The sequence below is a fragment of the Schistocerca nitens genome, chromosome 10, assembly GCF_023898315.1.
Source record: "Schistocerca nitens isolate TAMUIC-IGC-003100 chromosome 10, iqSchNite1.1, whole genome shotgun sequence".
NCBI lineage: Eukaryota > Metazoa > Arthropoda > Insecta > Orthoptera > Acrididae > Schistocerca > Schistocerca nitens.
Genome location: NC_064623.1, coordinates 75,882,625 through 75,906,715, shown reverse-complemented (window position 1 = coordinate 75,906,715; position 24,091 = coordinate 75,882,625). Strand labels below are relative to the sequence as shown.

Here is a 24,091-nt window from a genome sequence, read left to right as displayed (position 1 = left end):
AACGGCCTTGATACGTCTGGGCATTGAGTCAAACAGAGCTTGGATGGCGTGTACAGGTACAGCTGCCCATGCGGCTTCAACACGATACCATAGTTCATCAAGAGTAGTGACTGGCGTATTGTGACGAGCCATTTGCTCGGCCGCCATTGACCAGACCTTTTCAATTGGTGAGAGATCTGGAGAATGTGCTGGCCAGGGTAGCAGTCGAACATTTTCTGTATCCAGAAAGACCCGTACAGGACCTGCAACATGCGGTCGTGCATTATCCTGCTGAAATGTAGGGTTTCGCAGGGATTGAATGAAGGGTAGAGCCACGGGTCGTAACCAATGGCAGCCCATACCATCACGCCGGATGATACTCCAGTAAGGCGATGACGCATACACTCTTTCAATGTGCGTTCACCGCGATGTCACCAAACACGGATGCGACCATCATGATGCTGTAAACAGAACCTGGATTCATCCGAAAAAAATGACGTTTTGCCATTCGTTCACCCAGATTCGTCGTTGAGTACACCATCGCAGGCGCTCCTGTCTGTGACGCAGCGTCAAGGGTAACCTCGGCCACGGTCTCCGAGCTGATAGTCCATGCTGCTGCAAACGTCGTCGAACTGTTCGTGCAGATAGTTGTCGTGTTGCAAACGTCCCCATCTGTTGACTCAGGTATCGAGACGTGGCTGCACGATCCGTTACAGCCATGCGGATAAGATGCCTGTCATCTCGACTGCTGGTGATACGAGGCCGTTGGGATCCAGCACGGCGTTCCGTATTACCCTCCTGAACCCACCGATTCTATGTTTTAACAGTCATTGGATCTCGACCAACGCCAGCATCAGTGTCGCGATACGATGAACCGCAATCGCGATGGGCTACAATCCGACCTTTATCAAAGTGGGAAACATGATGGTACGCATTTCTCCTCCTTACACGGGGCATCACAACAACGTTTCACCAGTCAACGCCGGTCAACTGCTGTTTGTATATGAGAAATCGGTTGGAAACTTTCCTCATGTCAGCATGTTGTAGGTGTCGCCACCGGCGCCAACCTTGCGTGAATGCTCTGAAAAGCTAATCATTTGCATATCACAGCATCTTCTTCCTGTCGGTTAAATTTCGCTTCTGTAGCACGTCATCTTCGTAGTGTAGCAATTTTAATGGCCACTAGTGTATGACTGTTAATTGTATGGTAATGTTATCTATTTGTGTGAAGACATGGTCACTTTTATAACTGTCCCTTTTCAAAATGAGCGAAAGAACTCATACAGTCCTATAACGAAATTATTGACATTTTCTTTGGAAGGTTACTTCCATCAAATCACCACTCATAAATAAAAATATTACCCCGTCGCATGGTTGGAACTATTCAGTTGCTTTGCCTACTTTTGTAGCTATATTTCAACAACATATTAAATATGGTATCTGCACGCACAATTCCTGTGTGACATTTATGACATGTGATTACTAGAGTCAGAAAAGCGGTCAAATTGTACTTTTTGAAAATTAGTACATCTATAAAGAAAGTATTTTTGTTCGTAAAACTTTGAAATTTTATGACTTTCATATTCTGTAAACAGTGATACCACAGAATAATGACTGTTCATTAGGTATATTCAATGCACTGATTTCTCACTCGCTGCCTAGGACCGCGGCAGTGGTAATACAGGCAGGTTATTCTTTACGCACATATGTTCCCTAGGAGCTATACTTCTTTAAAAATGGCTCTGAGCACTATGGGACTCAACTGCTGAGGTCATTAGTCCCCTAGAACTTAGAACTAGTTAAACCTAACTAACCTAAGGACATCACAAACATCCATGCCCGAGGCAGGATTCGAACCTGCGACCGTAGCGGTCTTGCGGTTCCAGACTGCAGCGCCTTTAACCGCACGGCCACTTCGGCCGGCATACTTCTTTAAATTTATTTATTGATGGCCCAACACATAGCTAACCAAATGGACCGCTTTTCCATACATTACATTTTGAAATGAGTTGTTTAAAAACGAACATATACATTTTTGTCGCTATTTCTTACAGTACCTAAAATATCGTGACGATTTCTTAAGCCCCAGCAGTGAGTGTTCATCTGAATTTCTTTCTTCAAGAAGCTATCTATCGGTGAATTATCCAGTAGACCTATCGCTTGAAACTACCCTTTATCTAGTCTTCTGTGAGTACTGTAAATGTTCAGTTGCGTTGCTCATGGCTGGAACGCGATGCTTAAATAAATAAATAAATGCTGTTGAGGTGGTAGCTGATTGACGCTGCGCCTGAAGTGTTTATTGTGTGTACGTCGTGATAGGTGCCGATACTAGAAATGGCTCGCAACGAAATATGCATACTTAGATTACCTGCGATGAGTTTCAGAGCAAGAGTCAGAAGGTAGTAATATTGAAAGGAAAGTAGAAACTAGGAAGGATGATTTTACTCAACACAGTGCTAAATGGATTGAAAGTATTTCTTATGTTTCCGGAGGCATTACACCCGTGACTAGTGCAGTGGCAAGACAAACTCGTATCTTACAGTTGTTGGATGTGGGGTATCATGGACCATTTACTGACAAAGTTGGTCTCCCCAAAATATAATCATTTGCTGTCCTACCGTTGTCCAGATTCTGATGAGAATCTTCATTACTGGTATTGTTGTGGCCTTCTGTCCAAAGAATGGTTTGATGCAGCTCTCCACGCTACTCCATCTGTCGTGTCCTGACATAGGTGGGAGAGGGAAAAAGGGGGTTACTGGTCAGTCTGCGCTCCCGAGCGGTACAGAGCAGACGGCAGAAGGACAATTCACAGTGAAGGCATTTGATTGTTTTCCTCTACCTGAGCCAACACTGGTACAGGCATTTACTAGAAATGCAGGTGGTGAGACTTGATAGGGAACGCGTTGTGGAGACTCTCGGACAAACAAGGTTTTGAAATAGTTGTTTATTCCAGACAGGACTAACTAGTATACTGGAGGCTAGTTCTAGGGTTAGAAAAATCACGAATAACACTGTTACAACAGAAGCCAGTGCAGAAGTCCCAGGAGTGGATGCTGACCACAGTAGCAAACACTAGCAGCATCTTAAGGCAACAGATTAGTTGCAAAACAAAACATACCGAATGTGACACTGTTCACTGAGGCACTCCAAGTGAGAGAGCAGACTTACGCGGAGCTGGACCGAGGCTGGAGTCGACGGTCGCGGATTCCGTGCCCAGATCGTCTGACTGAGAACTCTGCCGAAATGCGGAATCTAGGGGTTTTAAAGAGTCGCGTGGGGGCACTGTTTTTCCCACTTAAAGCCACGCAGCTAATCCCGTAGGTCATTTGCAGGCGCCTGCCAATCACGGTTTAGTTAGGTCCCTTCTACTGCTCCTAAGGTGGGGATGTTAATGCAGTTGCACTGAGTCCCTATTTGGTATCAACATTGTTCAGCTGAAAGCTAAACGTAACTGCTCTGCCAAATAAGGCTTGCAACGTTATTGTTATACGTCATTTAGCCCCGCCCCTCGGGCTCCCCGGAGTAGGGACTGCTGGGTCAACAGTTTTTGGCGTTTCGCTCTCTTTCTAACCCTTGTGAGTCTAGTGACGTTGCTGTTCTCAGGGCTGGTATCAAGCTGGATTTATACACCATTACGTGCCTGTTGGTTACAAAGTTCTACGGTGACAACCTACTACAGCGTCTGGACGACATATGAAGTTACATGTTAAATCCTTGAGGAGTAACTAACGCCCTGGGACCGCGTCTTGGGGCGTCTGCATTTTCGCAAGGCTCTCCCCTTATGGTTTAATTCATGTAACAATATCTCTCCTAGTTTCGTCTGCCCTTAGCATCGTCTCTGCTTCCGCGCCTTGGAACGCCTGTCCTCCTTTCTCACAGTTTCAAGATAACACTACAGTAACAAGGAGTAATCAGTATATTACACATCCTGTCCAAGCCCTTATCTCCGAGTAACTACTGCAACCTACATCCCTCTGAATCTTCTTACTGTATTCCTCTCTTGATATCCCTCTGCAGTTTTTACCTCCCCTCCCCCCCCCCCTCCGCCACCACAGTTCGCCTAAATACTAAATTGGTGATCCCTTGATGTCTCACAATGTGTTGTACCAATTTTCCCCTCTTTTTAGTCAGGTTGTGTCTCAAATTTCTTTTCTTCTCAATCTTATTCAGTAATTCCTCATTGCTTACGTAATCTACCCACCTAATCTTCAGCATTCTTCCATAGCATCACATTTCAAAAGCTTCTATTCTCTTCTTGTCTAAGTTGTGTGTCATCCATGTATCACTTTCAAAAATGGCCACACTCCGTACATTGCGCTGAAAGACCTAAACCGAAACAAGGATCCAGGAGGAGACGACATTCCGTCAGAACTACTGACAGCCGTGGAAAGGCTAGCCACGACAAGATTCCTCCATCTTGTGTACAAGACGCATGAGATAGACGAGATACCCTCAGACTTCGAGAAGAATGTAATAGTTCCAATTCCAAAGGAAGCAGGTGTAGACAGATTTGAATTTTACCTTCATTACAATCACCATTTCTTCGCTCGTAGTCTGACAATTTCAGGGTGTTGGAGACTAAATTCCAGATAAAGGGTTTGCTGACCCTTTGCCTGGTGGAACTATGAAAGCCATTCACGATTCTGTGAATGATGAGCACTGTATTTCGCACATCTTTACCCAGTGATAATATCCTGCTTTTTCACTCTTGGCCATCTGTACAGTAGACCACTAACTGTCAGCCAGTGTCCTGCCACTAATGAGCCCCACCCTCATAGCGACAACATCATCTACATCTACATCTACATCTACATCCATACTCCGCAAGCCACCTGACGGTGTGTGGCGGAGGGTACCCTGAGTACCTCTATCGGTTCTCCCTTCTATTCCAGTCTCGTATTGTTCGTGGAAAGAAGGATTGTCGGTATGCCTCTGTGTGGGCTCTAATCTCTGATTTTATCCTCATGGTCTCTTCCCGAGATATACGTAGGAGGGAGCAATATACTGCTTGACTCTTCGGTGAAGGTATGTTCTCGAAACTTTAACAAAAGCCCGTACCGAGCTACTGCAGAGTCTTCCACTGGAGTTTATCTATCATCTCCGTAACGCTTTCGCGATTACTAAATGATCCTGTAACGAAGCGCGCTGCTCTCCGTTGGATCTTCTCTATCTCTTCTATCAACCCTATCTGGTACGGATCCCCCACTGCTGAGCAGTATTCAAGCAGTGGGCGAACAAGCGTACTGTAACCTACTTCCTTTGTTTTCGGATTGCATTTCCTTAGGATTCTTCCAATGAATCTCAGTCTGGCATCTGCTTTACCGACGATCAACTTTATATGATGATTCCATTTTAAATCACTCCTAATGCGTACTCCCAGATAATTTATGGAATTAACTGCTTCCAGTTGCTGACCTGCTATATTGTAGCTAAATGATAAGGGATCTATCTTTCTATGTATTCGCAGCACATTACACTTGTCTACATTGAGATTCAATTGCCATTCCCTGCACCATGCGTCAATTCGCTGCAGATCCTACTGGTAACGTCCTGGTATTTCAGTGTATGAACTATCTGTCTGTGTGTCGATCATACTGGGCTTTTGTGTAGCTGGCCATTGAGAGTCTGCCAATGTCGTATTCCTGAAGAGCATCACTGTCACAGCACCACATCTTCATCCATAGATAATAATATACGGTTTCAGGACATGTAAAACCACAGACTGGGTATACTGCCCCTCTTTATACTGCGAGTCTGTGAATCCAACAATAACGTGCGTATGTTAAGCACCACGTCTCATCGTCAACACATCCTCACAAATTAATACTGTCACATAGTTTTAGGAAGTTGGAGGCTTTAGTCTCGTTGTTGGCCTTTCTGCCCTCTGGTAGGACCTCGTAAGTACTCCAAGATACTGTAAGTACTGCGAATCCTCCATAGCATCACCTGTAAAGCCATTTATAATATCCTGTGTCATCAAAACTAACCCTATTTCTGGTTCGTCCCTGTGAGGGCAACACACTCAATTACCTTAAGAGAGTACAATTGTGTTTTGGTCATTCTAAGGCTCTCACTGGTAGGCCCTGTAAGCCCACGATGATTTCTGATGCGCACCATTAATCACACGTTCGTAATGTCCTGTTGTTTCAGTATGTAGAAGACTGCCGTCTAGGTTTTGGCCATACTGACCCTCCACGTTTTTGGGGTCTAATAACAAGCCGTGTAGACGGGCACAACCCCCGCAACCACCACATTCTCACAAAATCAGGATTTTGTACTATTTTGAATGTGTAAGGCTTCGCTCTGGTGTCGACCATTTTATTCTCGACGATACTCGGTTCGCTAGAAAACAATTTAAACAAATCGTATTAATGACTTTTACTACACAAAGTAAATGACAATACTTAACTTTCACAATTACACAGAAGTGTTGCAAGCAAAGGGCACCGTACAAAATAAGCAGTCTTCTTCAGTATAAACTATCACAAGTTTGTGCTACTTAGATTCTACAAGCGCAGTAAGTGGAGTTGACGCTGATATCCCAGCCAATAGTCTTGAAGCTGCTGTTGAATCGAGCCGCATCAGTCGCGCGCGGCGCTTATGTCCTCTTCACATAGGGCCGCTGATGTTGCGTTGTCATCCTGGAGGGAGGTCCAATCAGCATGCGATTGGCTGACGCCTTCTCACAGCCATCTACGCTCTACCATTCCCGACTGGTGTGGCAGCGCTTGACTTTACGCCCTAACAGGTTAGGTTGTTGTCGTCCAACGTACTGTAGATGAGGAGTATCCTCAAACCGGTGACATATTCGCTCCTTTGGTATGTGAAGGCTGTGTCAGGTAGACTAATCTAGCTATTGCTGAATCCCTGTGAGCAAAAAAACTAATCACCTTATGAGCACCATTTTGCACAGCCAGGAGATTTTCACTACCTGGTGAGCATCTTTGTGTCTGACAAGATGATGTAACTAATGAACATCCGTCACAACACACTGGTTGATTACGTCCTAATGTTTCAGGACGTGGGAGACTTCAGTCTGGATATAAGCTACACTGTACTTGCGTGTAATGAGACTCAGTGAAGATTCCTTACGTGATGAACACCATCTGTCATAGTACTAAGAGGGTAATTCCAAAAGTAAGGTCTTCTACTTTTTTTATAAGTATATGGACCTCTTTATTTCTACAATGGTTTACATCAGTTTAGAACTTGAACATTTAGCTATTTTTCGACATAATCACCATTTCTGTCGATGCATTTATCTAGACGCTGTGGCAGTTTTTGTATGCCCATGTCATACCAGCTCGCCGCCATGCTGTTTAGAGAGTTATGAACCTCTTCTTTCACCTCGTCGTCGGAGCTGAATCGCTGGGACCACAATTAACGCTGATAGGTACTGTGAGACTCCGAAAAAACTTAAACGGGCATTTCAGAACCGGAGAAGAGGAATGTTGAGCAAGGGCGTACACATTCTCAAATGGTTCAAATGGCTCTGAGCACTATGGGACTCAACTGCTGTGGTCATCAGTCCCCTAGAACTTAGAACTACTTAAACCTAACTAACCTAAGGACATCACACACATCCATGCCCGAGGCAGGATTCGAACCTGCGACCGTAGCAGTCGCGTGGTTCCGGACTGCGCGCCTCGAACCGCGAGACCACCGCCGGCGTACACATTCTCCATGACAACGTTCGCCCTCACATCGCTCGGCAAACCGTTGCTCTCCTGCAACAGTTTCAGTGGAACATAACCACCCACCCACCCTATAGTGCCGGCCGGTGTGGCCGAGCGGTTCTAGGCGCTTCAGTTTGGAACCGCGCGACCGCTACGGTCGCAGGTTCGAATCCTGACTTGGGCATGGATGTGTGTGATGTCCTTAGTTAGGTTTAAGTAGTTCTAAGTTCTATGAGACTGATGACCTCAGATGTTAAGTCCCATAGTGCTCAGAGCCATTTGAACCATTTGAACCACCCTATAGTCCTGACTTGGCGCCCAGTGACTATCACCTGTTCCCTAGGTTAAAAGAACATTTGGCCGGAAAGCGATTCAGCTCCGACGACGAGGTGAAAGAAGAGGTTCATAACTTTCTAAACAGCATGGCGGCGAGCTGGTATGACATGGGCATACAAAAACTGCCACAGCGTCTACAAAAATGCATCGCCACAAATGGTGATTATGTCGAAAAATAGCTAAATGTTCAAGCTGTAAACTGATGTAAACCATTGTAGAAATAAACAGGTATATGTAGCTTTACTTCTGCCAGTATCTCGTCTCCTACTTTCCAAACTTTACAGAAGCTCTCCTGCGAACCTTGCAGAACTAGCACTCCTGAAAGAAAGGATACTGCGGAGACATGGCTTAGCCACAGCCTGGGGGATGTTCCCAGAGCGAGATTTTCACTCTGCAGCGGAATGTGCGCTGATATGAAACTTCCTACAGATTAAAACTGTGTGCCCGACCGAGACTCGAACTAGGGACCTTTGCCTTTCGCGGGCAAGTGCTCTACCATCTGAGCCACCGAAGCACGACTCACGACGGTACTCACAGCTTTACTTCTGCCAGTATCTCGTCTCCTACCTTCCAAACTTTACAGAAGCTCTCCTGCGATCCTTGCAGAACTAGCACTCCTGACTGAAAGGATACTGCGGAGACATGGCACTTGCCCGCGAAATGCAAAGGTCCCTACTTCGAGTCTCGGTCGGGCACACAGTTTTAATCTGCCAGGAAGTTTCATATCAGCGCACACTCCGCTGCAGAGTGAAAATCTCATTCCAGGTATATGTACTTATAAAAAAAAAAGACCTTCCTTTTGGGATTACCCTCGTATATTTTAACTGGTTTATGTCCTAGTACTTCGCGATGAAACAGACAACAGACTCCTCATGAGTACACGACACTTGGGTTGGCGGGACCCTGAGACCCAGGAAAACTATTGTACTCGATAAATACTATCTCTTGAAGCTACCACATATTCACCTGCTGATGGTTCCCCATAGTTTCAGGGCGTGAGTGTCTGTACTGTACTTGTGACTTGTAGGATTCTGTAAGCCAGCCAAGATTCTTTAATCGACGAACATCTGTGAGTAGTTGATGATGTCCTGCTGTTTCAGGATGAGGAAAACTACAGCGTGGGTGTCAGCCGTACTGGTCGTGTGCCTCGCCGGCCAGTGTCAGTCGGCCAGGATCCTCTGCCTGATGACCACCGTCTCTCGCAGCCACCACATCTTCAACCGCGCCCTCACGCTCGAGCTCGCCAAACGCGGTCACCAGGTGACTGTTTTCGCTCCAGACCGGGAGAAGAAACCCGTTCCCAACCTCCGGGAGATCCTGGTAGAAGGGGCATACGAGGCAATACACGAAGATTACGACTACGAGAGCTTTGCCGAAGTAAGTCAGATGGGCATGGTCGGGGAAATCTTCACCTGGGGACTAACCACTTGCCGACACACCTTAAGCTCGAAAGGTGCTCGACAGTTGCTGGAGCTGGCGAAGAACGAGACGTTCGACCTCGTCATCACGGAAGTCGCCTTACAGGAATGCGTGTTGGGATTTGTCAGCAAATTCGGCAACCCTCCAGTCATCGGTATCGCTGCCTACGCCTGTCCTCCGTGGGCGAACGACCTGACGGGAAACGTCCAGAACCCGTCTTACGTGAACACGTACACGTTGCCTCTGACCGACCACATGACTTTCACCGAGAGGATGCAAAACTTCCTGCTTGACACGTACGTGTGGCTCTACCGCAGATTTCTGTACTTGCCAGAGCAGGATGAGCTCAGCAGGAAGTTCTTCGGCGACTCGACGCCGCTGCCCAGCGTGATCGAGAAGAACGTCAGCTTCGTGATGGTCAACACCCACTTCAGCACGGACTACCCCAAGCCGCTGGTGCCGGCCGTCATAGAGATCGGCGGGCTGCAAGCGAAACCTCCACAGCCATTATCCAAGGTGAGTTGAACCCTGTCATACTGTGCCCTTCCAAGCACAGATTTTAGAATTCGCTGAACTTTGTGATAAGAGTGTACTGTCATGTAATCCAGCACTACGTGAGCAGAGAAAACTGTAGACAGTCAGAAAAAAAGTCAATGCTTGTTTATCTTGCAACATTATTTGACCACATGTGGTGTGCATACTGTAAGAGCTTCAGCACACACACCATCAGATTATTTGACTTGTCGCTCAAACGAAGTAGGCGAGTGTCAGCAATATGTCTCGTGGTCTTATCGTGGCGTGTTTATCTTCTGCCATTAGGTCAGATGATAGAAATGCCACTTGCACGCTTAGAGTAGCACATTGACGGTGACTAACTTTAAACAGAACTTGATTCATTTTCACACACATTTATTAAAATAATAACAAGCATAAAAATTACCTAACTTGGTTCTGGATGCTATTTATAATCGACCATCTGAAGTTCCTTTGGTATTGGTACGTTAATCTTATTCTCACATATATCTCTGATACCTGACAAAAGTGTCTATAAATTTATCTTTATGGCTATGTACAGGAATATGGTAATCTTATTAGGAGCAGACTGAAACTTGACAATAGATTGGTACAGACAAATGTAGAACTCGTGCAGACTGGTACAGACTAATGCAGACTGGTACAGACTGGTGCAGACAAATGCAGACTAACTAATCAGAGGTCTGTACACTCGTTATAATACCTCGTGCATTCATGTTTCACTGCGCGAGTGTGATCCGCAAGGAGAAAAGGTTCTACATTAGCAGCAATCTCATTGGTTGCATTACATATTAATACGCGGATCAGTGGAAGCAGAATTTGGTCCGTCTCTATGGCAGCGCCATCTCGTAGTGCGGAGACGGACGAGCGCTGCGCCTGCGCTGTTGTGCTTAGCGGGGCGCGCTCTAGTGGGAAAGTTGTGTACGCGCTGACTACGTGGAACTGTGTACACAACACCACATCAACGCACGATATGGCCAGTTGGGATCGTTCTGGCCAGACAAGTTATGTGACTACCACACTGTGTGTCTGCTTCATAAGCTCATTACCACATAACCACCTCAGTATCTAGCATCAGAGATCATATACATGCTATGCCATCACAGTCCCAACACAACGTCTCGCTTTTCTAGTATCTTAGCTGTGCCCATCCGTAAAACAGAAACTCCTCCTCTGCTGCTGCTGTCCGCCTGTGGAACACGCTGTGCCAGCTGGAGTGGCCGACAGTCAGCCTTCGGCGGCGCAGCGGTTCGGACGGTGTTTACGTCACTGCCGCACGTCTGCGCGAGAGGTGTTTACGTTACGTGTGTAGCGGTGTGTCGCGGTAATACATAGAACGAATCATGGCCTTGTCGTTCCGCAAATCGACACTGAAATTTAGTTTTGCTAACGAATATGCTCGACCGAAGGCTTACGAGATCGAACGTTATTTACGGGACGAGGTGAAAATCGAACCTGACGTTCTAGTTGGAATACACTTATCTATAGTCAGCAGCGTGGTTTATGTCAAGCTTATAAATGAAGCGGCATGTGACGAACTACTACTTCGACACCGACAAGGACTTCGTTTCTGTCATTCGGACGGGAATGTTGGAGCGGTAACAGTTGAACACGCCGGCATGGGACTCCGAGCGATCCGCGTCTTCGAGCTTCCATTCGAAGTGCCAGAACAATTGGTGACAGACGCCCTGCGTCCTTACGGAACGGTCCTATCCCACGTGGCTGAAAAATGGGCGAGTTTCAAGACGTATCCTGTCCTCAATGGCGTCAGACAAATACAGATCGAACTCCGAAAACACGTCCCGTCATACTTGTACATCGCCGGTTGTAGGGCGATTGTCATTTACGACGGACAACCAAGGACGTGCTCTGGATGTGGGAAGCAGGGACACATACGTTCTGAGTGTGCTCAACGAAGGTTATTACAGCTGCCACGGGATGATCCACCCCTCACGCCGCATCCGACTGTGCTCCCCATGACTTACGTCGCCGCATTACGCGATGACGTGGGCCGCGAGACAGACGCGTACCAGAACACACAGACAGCGGCGGATCGTGGCGAGCCACAGAAAGACGACGTTGCGCTGGACCGCCTGCAGCAGTCACAGGACGCCCTCTCTTCGGTTCCGCTTGCGGCCCCTTCCGATAAGGCACTTGGAGACGTCGATAATACGACGGCGCACGATTTTGACGTCCCCCACGAACAACTGGAGACCATGCTGACCTCTGATTCCGAGGCCCGGCAACGTAAACAGCGCTCACCAAAACGCCGGAAGAAGCGCCGCCTCACGGTGGAGAACGACCACTCTGATCTAGCAGATAATTCTGAGAAGTTTACGGGTACAGAACAGACGACCATGGATACAGAAGAACTGCCTAGCGTGGATGCAATGGTGGCCAGCGGGACGGCGACACGACCTACCGCTGATGATGCTCCAGACACAGCGAAGGAGCTCAATAGACGGCAACAGGCTACTGAGGAGGCTACGGCGCCTGCACCGCACGACAACGATGGGACACTAGGGGACTGGTCAGAAGAGCCACCCCCGTGGGGGACAGATGATGCCGGAGGAACTGCTCCCCCGCACTCTCCCGGTGTAAGATCGGCAGAGTGCACGGAATAATGGCAGACCATATGAGGGGACGGCGGGGGACGTCTGTCCGACAGCAGCCTATGTACGGCAAAATTAGCGACCGTACGGTACCCTATCTACGTAGACCGCCATGCAACAAGCTTATCGGATAGGGTCTGTTAACATCAATAGCATTGGGACGCCGGTAAAAATCAAGATGCTCAGTGACATGATAAAGGCTGCGGATTTAGACATCGCACTATTGCAAGAAGTTCGGATACTTCCCCCCTCGGACTTTTACGGTTACGACGTTTACTGTTCCCCGTGTGACGAGAGAGGCGTTGGCACAGCTATATTATTAAAGGACGGGATACGTGCAGACGAAGTAGAGTATTTGCCTTCTGCCCGTGGTACGGCCGTGACCATAGGAGGAATACGTTTGATCAACATATACGCACCGTCAGGCTCGGATAAGAGAAGGGACAGAGCAGATTTTTACGCCCATGAGGTTGCACCGTTGTTCCAGGGACGATACGATGGTTGCATACTCGGCGGAGATTTTAATTGTGTGCTTGACAGAAAGGACCAACAACCTAACTATACTAATAGCCCAGAACTTAGGGAGCTGGTCAACGGGATGGAATTAGTCGATACATGGGACCTGAAGTATCGCAACCAACCAGGATATACATTTTTTTACTAGCCACTCCGCGGGCCGTTTGGACCGAATCTACGTTTCAAGGGCGTTAGCAGTGTCGACGGTGGACGCAGAAATATGGCCGACAGCGTTTACGGACCACGAGGCATATATTTGTACGGTTAACCTTGATAGACAGCAGGTATGGAGACGGAGGGGTAATTGGAAGATGAACGTCTCCCACCTGCGAGATGCAGAATGCCGACGCATGGTGGAGGACGCGTGGCATGGCTGTCTCCGTCGCCGAAATTCTTTCGGTTCTATCCTGCAGTGGTGGATCGAGTGCGCGAAGCCAGCTTTACGGAGGACGTTAATAGGTTACGGGAAGGAGGTTTCTCAATGGCAGCGCACGACCACTGAGTTTTACTTTACGGCTCTCCGGGAACTGTTAGCTCAACCACCTACACCAGAACGCCAGACGGCCGTCCACCGAGTTAAGGCGAAGCTGGTACAACTTGCGAAGCAGAGGATGGCAGGTACGATGATACGCGCGAGGTCGCAGGATTTCCTGCCCAACGAGGTTCCCTCGATGCATTACGTGATAAAGGAAAGACGAAGAAGACGCAGGAATTTAATACATGAGATCGATCTCGGCGATGGCCGTCGTTTTACAACACAAAGGGGCATAGCACAGGCGTTCACGGATCATTTTAGCAGATTCTATGCGAGCAACGGGGAGGGTCCGAGGGAGCTGGGGAACGTCCTGGAAGAGATCCCGGACGCGACGAGTGTGAACGGGGAAGCGGACGGGTTATCTGAAATTACGTGTGAAGAGCTGGAGGAAGCGATTACACGAGGTGCTTGCAACAAGTCCCCAGGTCCAGATGGATTCCCGTTGGAATTTTACCGTGCCTTCGTGAACATTATGACACCGATGTGGCTATGCATGTTTAATGAGCTTCTGCGGCAAGAAGTACCGGTTCACATTCAATTCACGGAAGGGCTCATGATACCGATACCGAAGCCCCGTGGTGGCAAACGGCCTTGTGATTATCGCCCCTTGACCCTCCTTAATAGTGACTACAAGATCTTCATGCGCATCCTGGGAAGTCGTATCAAAAAGTCGCTGGAGCATCGAATACATGCCGATCAGACTTGTCTTGGCGGCATCAGTAATATCCACACAGCCTTGGGAGACTATCGTGACGTCGTCGCCCTCGCAGCTGCATGCCGCCTCCGGGGGGCGATGGTTGCTGTAGATTTCGATCATGCTTTTGATCGCGTGGATCATGTGTACCTCGCGGCGGTGATGAACAGTATGGGTGTCTCGCCATTACTGACCAATGCTGTGATGCGGCTGTTGCACGGCGCCAGATCAGCGATGGTGGTCAACGGAGGGAGAACTGAGTATTTTAAGATCTTAAGATCAGTGAGACAGGGTTGCCCCTCGTCGATCCTCCTTTATGCGATCGCCTTAGAACCGTGCCTCGCAGGCCTTCGCCGCCGTCTTACCGGGATCTCCCTACGGCATTTATCATTCAAATGCAGAGCATACGCGGATGATATTGTGTTCCTCGTGCGGAATGAGAGGGAGACTCAAACAGCACTGGATTGGCTACAGACGTATGGGATGGCAGCTGGAAGTGTGGTCAACTACCGAAAATCACAATTCATGCATGTGGGGCGTGGACTAGAACCGGGAACGGAAGGGCCCTTACCTGCGGTGGAAACCCTCCGCTGTTTGGGTATCACCTTTCATAAAGAGACAGCGGGAACGGCTGCGGACAACTACCGAAGACTGTTACTCAGAGTCCGCACGGCAGTACGACTAAACGCCCTACGGTCGATGGATATGTTGCAGCGAGTGTTACTCGTCAACCTTTATCTTGCGCCCATGATGTGCCACCTGACACACCTTCTCCCCTTGACGCGTACGATGGCTATGAGGATTCAGGCGGCTTTTGGGTACTATGTGTGCCTGGGACAACTCTTTAAGGTACAGTACAACACGCTTACCCTCCCAGCGCGAGAGGGGGGCGTTGGTTTAGTGAACGTGCACGAGAAGGCGCGTGCCATGTTTATTAATACTATGCTCAAACGGTGGCGCAACAGGAATCACTCGCTTACGGGGACGATCATGGAAGAACTCGTCCCAGCATCGCATCTTCCTCCAGTCAGTGTCGGCCATATATCGCCCCCTTTAACGTATGTGCGCACGTTCATCGTGGAACACAGTTACGTTGGAGAGCGTTTACCGACGACCCGACAGTCGACATCGAAGGACGTGTACCATCTGCTTCTTCGACAGATCGCCCGGAATAGGGTGGAACGCAAACATCCAGCTGTTAATTGGCACGTGGTGTGGCGCACGGTCCACCACCCCCACCTACCTACATCAGTCAGATCAACATGGTACATTGTCGCCAACCGAAAATACCCTACAAACGATAGAAAGTACGCAATACATTTGGCGGATTCGCCCTTGTGTCGGCAATGCGGCGTGCTGGATACGGACGACCATTGGCTGGTCTGCGGCGAGGCATTGGCTGTCTGGACTCTCGCAAGAAAGATAATAGCGTTCATGCGGCGCACTATCTATACAGCAGTCTCTTCTGACATAGTATTTTTTCCAGAGGAAACGTATTTTCCGCGTCATAAGACGAACGCGGTGGCGTGGATCACAGGTATGACGGTCCATTACATCTATAGAGACTCACGTACGAACTTACTCCACGTCCTGGATTACTGGCAATACTTGCAAGATGGACACACAACACTATTACGGCTACAAAAGTACAAGGATTGGTACGCCAATTTTCTAGTAACGGTTTTTGCGAACCCGCCATATACCTGGGGTGTGCCGGGTGCGCAAAGATGAGCGGCGGTGCTGTCGTTGTGAAACCGACCAAGTTAAAGTGATCGACTAAGAACACTATGCGAGTATGCGACCTACGAAAAACTCACGCTTGAACAGTTATCAAATGGATGTATTTCAAATTTTGTTTTCATATCCAACATACTTTTCTTTAGGGTGCCGGAGGTGGCCCCACTTCGATTTTGTTGTTATTTCATGCTGCATGGTAGGACGGCAGCGAGGATCCTTCCAGAACAGTTATCATGTGGCAGGACGTACTGTGTTTATTTTCTAAATAATAAAGGTTTCTGTTTCTCCTAAAAAAAAATAAAAAAAAACGTTGGTAGAGCTCTTGCCCGCGAAAGGTAAAAAAAAAAAAAAAAAAGCGGTTCTAGGCACTAAAGTCTGGAACCGTGTGACCGCTACGGTCGCAGGTTCGAATCCTGCCTCGGGCATGGGTGTGTGTGATGTCCTTATGTTAGTTAGGTTTAAGTAGTTCTAAGTTCTAGGGGACTGATGACCTCAGAACTTAATTCCCATAGTGCTCAGAGCCATTTGAACCATTTTGAACACGCTGCCCTGTAGTGTGCACAAAACTGAATGCTCTGCTGCATGTTTAGGAAATGCAGAATCGTTTCCTTTTGTCACTCTCATAACATTTGGCTGAAAACATTATCATACTGTGCCAGCTTCCCCTGTCAAACAATAAAGCAGAAGCTCCCATCTTCTCCCAGCTGTGTTTGTTTCTGTTTTCACTTCTCAGTGAGTCAGGCCACTGTCTTTCGCCCTCTCTTCAATACTTGTGTTCCTACCACATTCCTCTTTCTCTCCTCCTTCCTCCTTTCACTTACTTTAGTTGCTGCTAGCACCCTCAGTTTAAGTCCATCTGCCTCTAATTTGTTTTTGTCAATGTACTTCTGGTGGAATAATATGAACTGTATTTTTTCTGATATAGCTGCTGTTATTCATGTTAAATGGTGCAGGCAAAATAAAACTGGCAGGAAAAATATTCCATGCGCCTTAAGATAGGCCAACCAATTGTCCTTTGTGTGGACAGTGTAAGAAGGGTTGCCTATCTTAAGGTGCAGAAAATTTTATTTTCCCAACCCCCCCCCCCCCCCCAGTTATTCCTAAATGTTTTATCCCTTATTAAACGCGAAACATATCATAAAATGTGTGTCGCTATGAACATAACTTAAAATATATAGAATGGTTGCTTAGATGTACGTGGGGACATCAAAAATTAACTTGCACATTTTTGCTATTGAATGCTACACTGTGCTTCAAAGTGACACATATACATCACCATATTTTTCAGTACAGTCACCGACACATTGTAAACAAAATCGGAAGATTCTATGAATCGTTCAGCTCTCTGAGAATCGAAACTCGGTCCTTGATCACAGAGCTGTTCGAGAAGCGCTCTGTGAACTTCCTCGTCGGTGGAAACTCTTTCCCTCTTTCGGTTTGCCAAAAAGATGGAAATCGCATCGTGCAAGATCTGGTCTTCCCAATCAGCACCTTCCATGTCGGTTGTGGCCTTGGTTAAATTTTTGGCACTAATTCACTACGATTGGAAGCGGCATACATTTGGTCCATTTCACGTGAAATCTGTGTGCAGTTTCGACGTTTTGCTCACAAGATTCGTCTCACGTCTCACGTACTTGATCTGTGGACTGCGTTTTTAGTTTCTCCACCATTTCAATTGCGCACCTTTCGTCTGTAACGCAAAAGAACTGGGCCTGCTGGAAAGCTGGAACATGATCTCTCTTCTGACAGTGCTCTACTCTTGTTACGCAATGGTCTTAGTAACTTACACTCTGAAGCCCATGCCGGCCTCTGTGGCCAAGCGGTTCTAGGTGCTTCAGTCCGGAACCGCGCGACTGCTACAGTCGCAGGTTCGAATCTTGCTTCGGGCATGGATGTGTGTGATGTCCTTAGGTTATTTAGGTTTAAGTAGTTCTAAGTTCTAGGGGACTGATGACCTCAGATGTTAAGTCCCATAGCGCTCAGAGCCATTTGAACCATTTTTTTCTGAAGCCCATACATAAGAGGGCACCCGATTGCACTAATCTTGCTAAGGTGATGTGTGAACGGTAAAAATTGAAATGACTGCAGATTCGTTGTTAATTTGATAGTTTTCGCAGATACGATGATTATCGCCGTGCATGTTGAAGACATAGGATCAGATGCAACGAAGGTACAAAGATTTATTATGCGACCGAATCAGGTTTATGTTTTCAGAAAACTCGCTTCGACTGTCTGAAACAAGAATCCTCAGTTGCACATGCAGCACAGGAACATAGTTGTTGCACTTGGAGCTGAGGATTCTCAACTGAGAGTCGAAACTAGTTTTCTTAAAACGTAAACGTGATTATGTCGCAAAATTAAAATCTTTTTGACACTTACGGTAACAACTGTAGACTCCGGCCGACACAAACTCAGTGTTCTTTGACTTCAGAAAGACATTGGATACAGTTCCGCTTAGTGGAACAGCCAGTAATATGATCATCGAACACCAACACATAAAGCAGCATCAAAACTCTGATTGCCTTACAAATGAATTAGTGTGTTAAATATTGCAAGTTAAACAAGTGAAAGGTTTGCGTCTGGAAACGGAGAGTTCTGATCGAGTTTAAAGTTTGTGGTGACTCGTTAAGGAAACGCTCTCACTGTAACACAGCACGTGAGTTTGTTCTGGGTAACTTGTGCTCCGTTTTAAGAAAATCTAGTTATTCAGGCATCTGAGTGTTTACGTTATCTGTGTGGCAAAATGGTTCAAATGGCTCTGAGCACTATGGGACTTAACTGCTGAGGTCATCAGTCCCCTAGAACTTAAAACTACTTAAACCTGACTAACATAAGGACATCACACACATCCATGCTCGAGGCAGGATTCGATCCTGCGACCGTTGCAGTCGCGCGATTCCAGACTGTAGCGCCTAGAACCGCTCGGCCACTCCGGCCGACTATCTGTGTGGCATATAATGATATAACCTTGCACGTACATTTAGTGATGTATGTGGATACTGTCTGCAAAATTTATTGCGAGTAGCGATAGTGGAGGGCGAGTATAGAAAACACAAAATTTATTGAAAATGTAAATTTTTGTACAAACACATTAAGTAACTTCTCCCATTTATGTATGAAAAGTTATGTCGTCCATATAACCATCCTGGGCCGCGCGGCAACTAACAATGCGTTCATTGGAGTTCTCGATGACGCGTTCACAAACACCTTGTGGAACTCTGTTAGTAACCCTTTTTATTCCATCCTTGACTTGGTGTATTGTTTGCGAGTTCTTCACGTACACTTTTGATTCCACAAATCTCGACAAAAAAAAGTTACAAGGTTTAAGATCGCATGATTTGGCAGGCCATTCCTGGTTGCAAAGAGATAATTTTTTGAGGAAACATTTTGCGGTATCGGTAGCAACGATGCCACGGCGTATTAAAGTTATTGGGTTGGCACTACGACAGACACCGACGACAGCGCACTCTAGCTGGAGCGGGAGAGCTCTACGAGCTCCGCTCCAGATACTGCCCATTTGATCAAGAGCAGGCGGCCTGGAAACATCGCTACAACCCCAGCTTGCTATTGAGACTATGTATCTACTTACGACGGGAATACGGTTTCGCACCTACGGGTGCTTCAGTGTAAAGTTACGTATGTCATTGACTAATAATTAAATGTACTTTCACGTAAAAAGCTGTACCGCGGGTCTTACCTCACCTGCTCCTGCTCACTTCCTACATTCGGCCTACCCATTCAGTTTACAGGAGCAGCCCCACGCGCCGCCTTCCAGGCGGGACACAAAACATTTCATTCAACAGAACAATCGTTTCACAGCAGGTGGGCCAAGTCATCTTCATCAATAAGAAGAGAAACCAATCTGAAAGCATAATTAGGTAACAGTCGCCGTTCATAGTGACGGCAGCTTCCTCTTCATTTTCAAAGAAGGACGGACCGATCACTCCTCCTACCGAGAACCCACACCACACATCCGTCCGTTGTGGATATATCTCATCTTCCACAGTCACTCGCAGAATTTCGTTACCCCGAATTCTGCTGTTCTGCTTATTGACGTCCCCACTGAGGTGGAAGTGCGCCTCATCTGAGAAAATTATTCTTTTTGAAAGTTCTCGTTCTCCCGTTGTCGAGCCAAGACCCATTGAGCAAATCGATGCCTCTTTTCGTGATCTGCAGGCTCCAACTCTTGTACTTATGCGTTTTCAGATCTTTTGAAAGCATTTCATTTAGTGAACTTGGTGATAAATTGTACTGTTGAGCTCGTCGGCGAACCGATTTTCTGAGGCTTACGATCATATTGCCACGTTCGATAGCAATGTTCTCTTGTGTTCGAACAGGATGCCGTATTCCTTCTTTGCTTAACGATTGAAACAGAACCCGAGGTCTCTAGCTTGCGGATCAACTTCCGAACTAATGATTCGCTTGGAGCAGCATTCCGTTCGAGTGTCACACGCAATTCTTTAACGGTTTTTGAAGTGATTTTTAATCACTTGGTTACGTTGTTCAGTTGTCATTTGCTCCACAACGAAAATGAACATTAAAGAAGAATGTTCACCACACAAAAGGTATCAAGCTACTAACGATAAGGGTCGCAGACAACAAACGTGAAAAAACCACGGCTGCCAACCGTCATATGACAAAATGACGCAAAATTCAAACTCGTTCTTACTTCCCGGACACCCATTAGTTAAGGGGACCACACCCTGCCTATCTAACCCATGTTAATTTAGGCAAGTATTTGACCCATTTCTGAAAAAACTATTTGATAGAGGACCTTAATAATTTTACTGTATGTTACACGATGATACTAGAGTCAACTGTACTAAAATCTACTTTATACATTTCATGGTTTTTAATAAGTACTTTATTAAATTTATCAACAAAAAATATTAAGTTTTTTCTGCAGAAAACATTTTTTTCTGAACTTCCTAATGTGAAATATTAATGAATGTACTACCAGAGGTGCCTTTTTATGTTGTGCAGAGTCTCTGAAAATTTAACTCATTTATCTATGATAGTTTCCGATATAATGGGGCATATGTACTGAAAATTTTAGTTTGCGGGAAATTGACTTCAAAGAAAAAACTTTTGTAATTTGTTACTAACAGTTAATTAAAAATGTCCTGCTGCATATGATGGCCCTTCTTTGTCCTCTAGCAGGTCTTCCAGCTTCTTTTTCACCTTCCTGAATGTTTGTCTTGCTTTCTTGGCCATATTGGATGCAGACCTGTCTGCATCGGCTATCCTGATTTTATCGCAATGTTGCAACCCAGTGATCATATTTTCACCAGGATTAATTCCCAGCTTTTTCAGTACCCAGCACTTCCCAGTATTACAACTGAATGTAATAACAGCATCATGAACTCCCAGTTTCTTTGTATTCACGCCTACAAGTACAGTTGTAGGAAGGCGGTTCCAAATTATGCTGTTGAAACATTCATTTGGGTTCTGGGTCTCCCCATGCAGACTTTTTCTTAGGTCAGGATGAGCCAAGTCTCTGACAATAGGTTTAATTGCTGTAATAACAGCAGGAGGAAGAGACTGCTGGTGACAATAAGATTCTCCAGTTGCCTGAGCCCTATTGTATTTTCACCACGAATTTTCTCTTGATGGACATAATCCATGACATGACTTATCATCAGTAGAGGACTTATGGAAGAATATGGCCCAAACATATCTCCTCATTTCCTCCAGATGTTCTTTGTTTCTCCTAATTGCCTGCCCATAGTATACTTCAAGTTTTTTATTTCAGTTTTAGTTAACCGACTCTGTCCAGTCAACAGCTAGTTTTCTCAGCCTTGTTCCTAAACGTTTTTGAACATAGCCTACACATTCTATTTCGCTAATAATGGCATCTCCATATGGCATCTCCATATGGCTTAGAGTTCACCACATTGTTGAATGCCTTACTGTCACCATCTCCCAAATATTTGATGTACTGTACGCCTATTGTTTCTGCGGAGCGATGAAATATTTGTTGTACTCCATGAACTTCCATACCACCAGTTGCTCCTCTAAAATTAGCCATACAGTTGTGTTCTTTATGTTCATTGACCTTACAACATTTGCAATATTTAGACATTATCTCCACATCTAACACTTTACCGGTGTCTACATTCATGGCAGTCACTACTCCATCCAGAGAAGTATGTCCTCTTTTCTGCCAACTTCCATCAAGTGCAACTGCAATATCCGAACATCCATCATTTTCTTCCACTGCTTTCCTATCAGCCAGTTTCATGCTTTCCTCACTGACCTCACATACAGCTTTCTATAACATTGCAGTCAGTTTTCAAATTTATGGAAGTTCATGGAGTACAACAAATATTTCATCGCTCCGCAGAAACAATAGGCGTACAGTACATCAAATATTTGGGAGATGGTGACAGTAAGGCATACAACAATGTGGTGAACTCTAAGCCATATGGAGATGCCATATGGAGATGCCATTATTAGCGAAATAGAATGTGTAGGCTATGTTCAAAAACGTTTGGGAACAAGGCTGAGAAAACTAGCTGTTGACTGGACAGAGTCGGTTAACTAAAACTGAAATAAAAAACTTGAAGTATACTATGGGCAGGCAATTAGGAGAAACAAAGAACATCTGGACGAAATGAGGAGATATGTTTGGGCCATATTCTTCCATAAGTCCTCTACTGATGATATGTCATGGATTATGTCCATCAAGAGAAAATTCGTGGTGAAAATACAATAGGGCTCAGGCAACTGGAGAATCTTATTGTCACCAGCAGTCTCTTCCTCCTGCTGTTATTACAGCAATTAAACCTATTGTCAGAGACTTGGCTCATCCTGACCTAAGAAAAAGTCTGCATGGGGAGACCCAGAACCCCAATGACTGTTTCAACAGCATAATTGGGAACTGCCTTCCTACAACTGTACTTGTAGGCGTGAATACAAAGAAACTAGGACTTCATGATGCTGTTATTACATTCAGTTGTAATACTGGGAAGTGTTGGGTACTGAAAAAGCTGGGAATTAATCCTGGTGAAAATATGATCACTGGGTTGCAACATTGTGATAAAATGACGATAGATGATGCAGACAGGTCTGCATCTAATATGGCCAAGAAAGCAAGATAAATATCCAGGAAGGTGAAAAAGAAGCTGAAAAACTTGCTAGAGGCCAAAGAAGGGCCATCATATGCAGCAGGACAGTTTTAATGAACTGTAAGTAACAAATTTCAAAAGTCTTTTCTTTAAAGTCAATTTCCCGCAAACTAAAATTTTCAGTACATATGTCCCATTATATCAGAAACTATCATAGATAATTGAATTAAATTTTTAGAGACTCTGCATAACATAAGAAGGCACCTCTGGTAGCACATTCATTAATATTCCCCCATTAGGAAGTTCACAAAAAAATATTTTCTGCGGAAAAAACTTAATATTTTTTGTTAATAAATTTAAAAAAGTATTTCTTAGAAACTATAAAATGGATAAAGTAGATTTTAGTACAGTTGACTCTATTGGCATCATGTAACACACAGTAAAAATATTAAGGTCCTGCCTCAAATAGTTTTTTCAGAAATGGGTCATATACTTGCCTAAATTATCATGGGTTAGACAGGCACGGTGTGGTCCCCTTAAGGAGTGTGTAAGCATACGGACCGATGACCTAAGCAGTGTGGTCCCATGAGACCTTACCACAAATTTCCAATTTCAGTCAGTGACCCCACCAACCGTGTCCCCCTGCATGAAGAAGTCCGTTACTGCTTCCTACGGATCCTCCTCTAAAAGTAGCTGTCGACCCTCCAAGGCCTTTTTTTAAGCAACTAAAAACGTAATAATCGCGTGGTGGGAGATCAGAACTATAGGCGGGTACTAGAGTGTCTCATGATGGAACTGGCATAACTTCTGTGTTACGACATTTGTTATATGGGGACGTGCATTATCATGAACAACTAGCACCTTTTGGCGCAGTTTTTCTGGACGTTTAGCGTCAACTGCACCCGTAATTGGTCCAACGTTGCGCAGTACTGTTTCCCAGTGATGGAGGCCCCAGGTTCCTTGAAATCAAGAGGCTATGGGCCCGC

At 45.9% G+C, this 24,091-nt stretch overlaps 2 protein-coding genes across 2 annotated transcripts in view; both read left to right on the top strand.

Annotated features, from left to right (window-relative positions):
- Positions 1-24,091, top strand: part of LOC126210534 (UDP-glucosyltransferase 2-like) — a 706,192-nt gene that overhangs the window by 63,777 nt on the left and 618,324 nt on the right. Inside the window, exon 2 of the mRNA XM_049939785.1 lies at positions 9,092-9,926. Coding sequence (XP_049795742.1) covers positions 9,093-9,926 — 834 coding nt within the window. The 5' untranslated portion in view covers position 9,092. The remainder of the gene's footprint in view (positions 1-9,091; positions 9,927-24,091) is intronic.
- The window catches only part of LOC126210535 (UDP-glucosyltransferase 2-like), a 333,713-nt gene that overhangs the window by 249,479 nt on the left and 60,143 nt on the right, over positions 1-24,091 (top strand). The window lies entirely within an intron of this gene.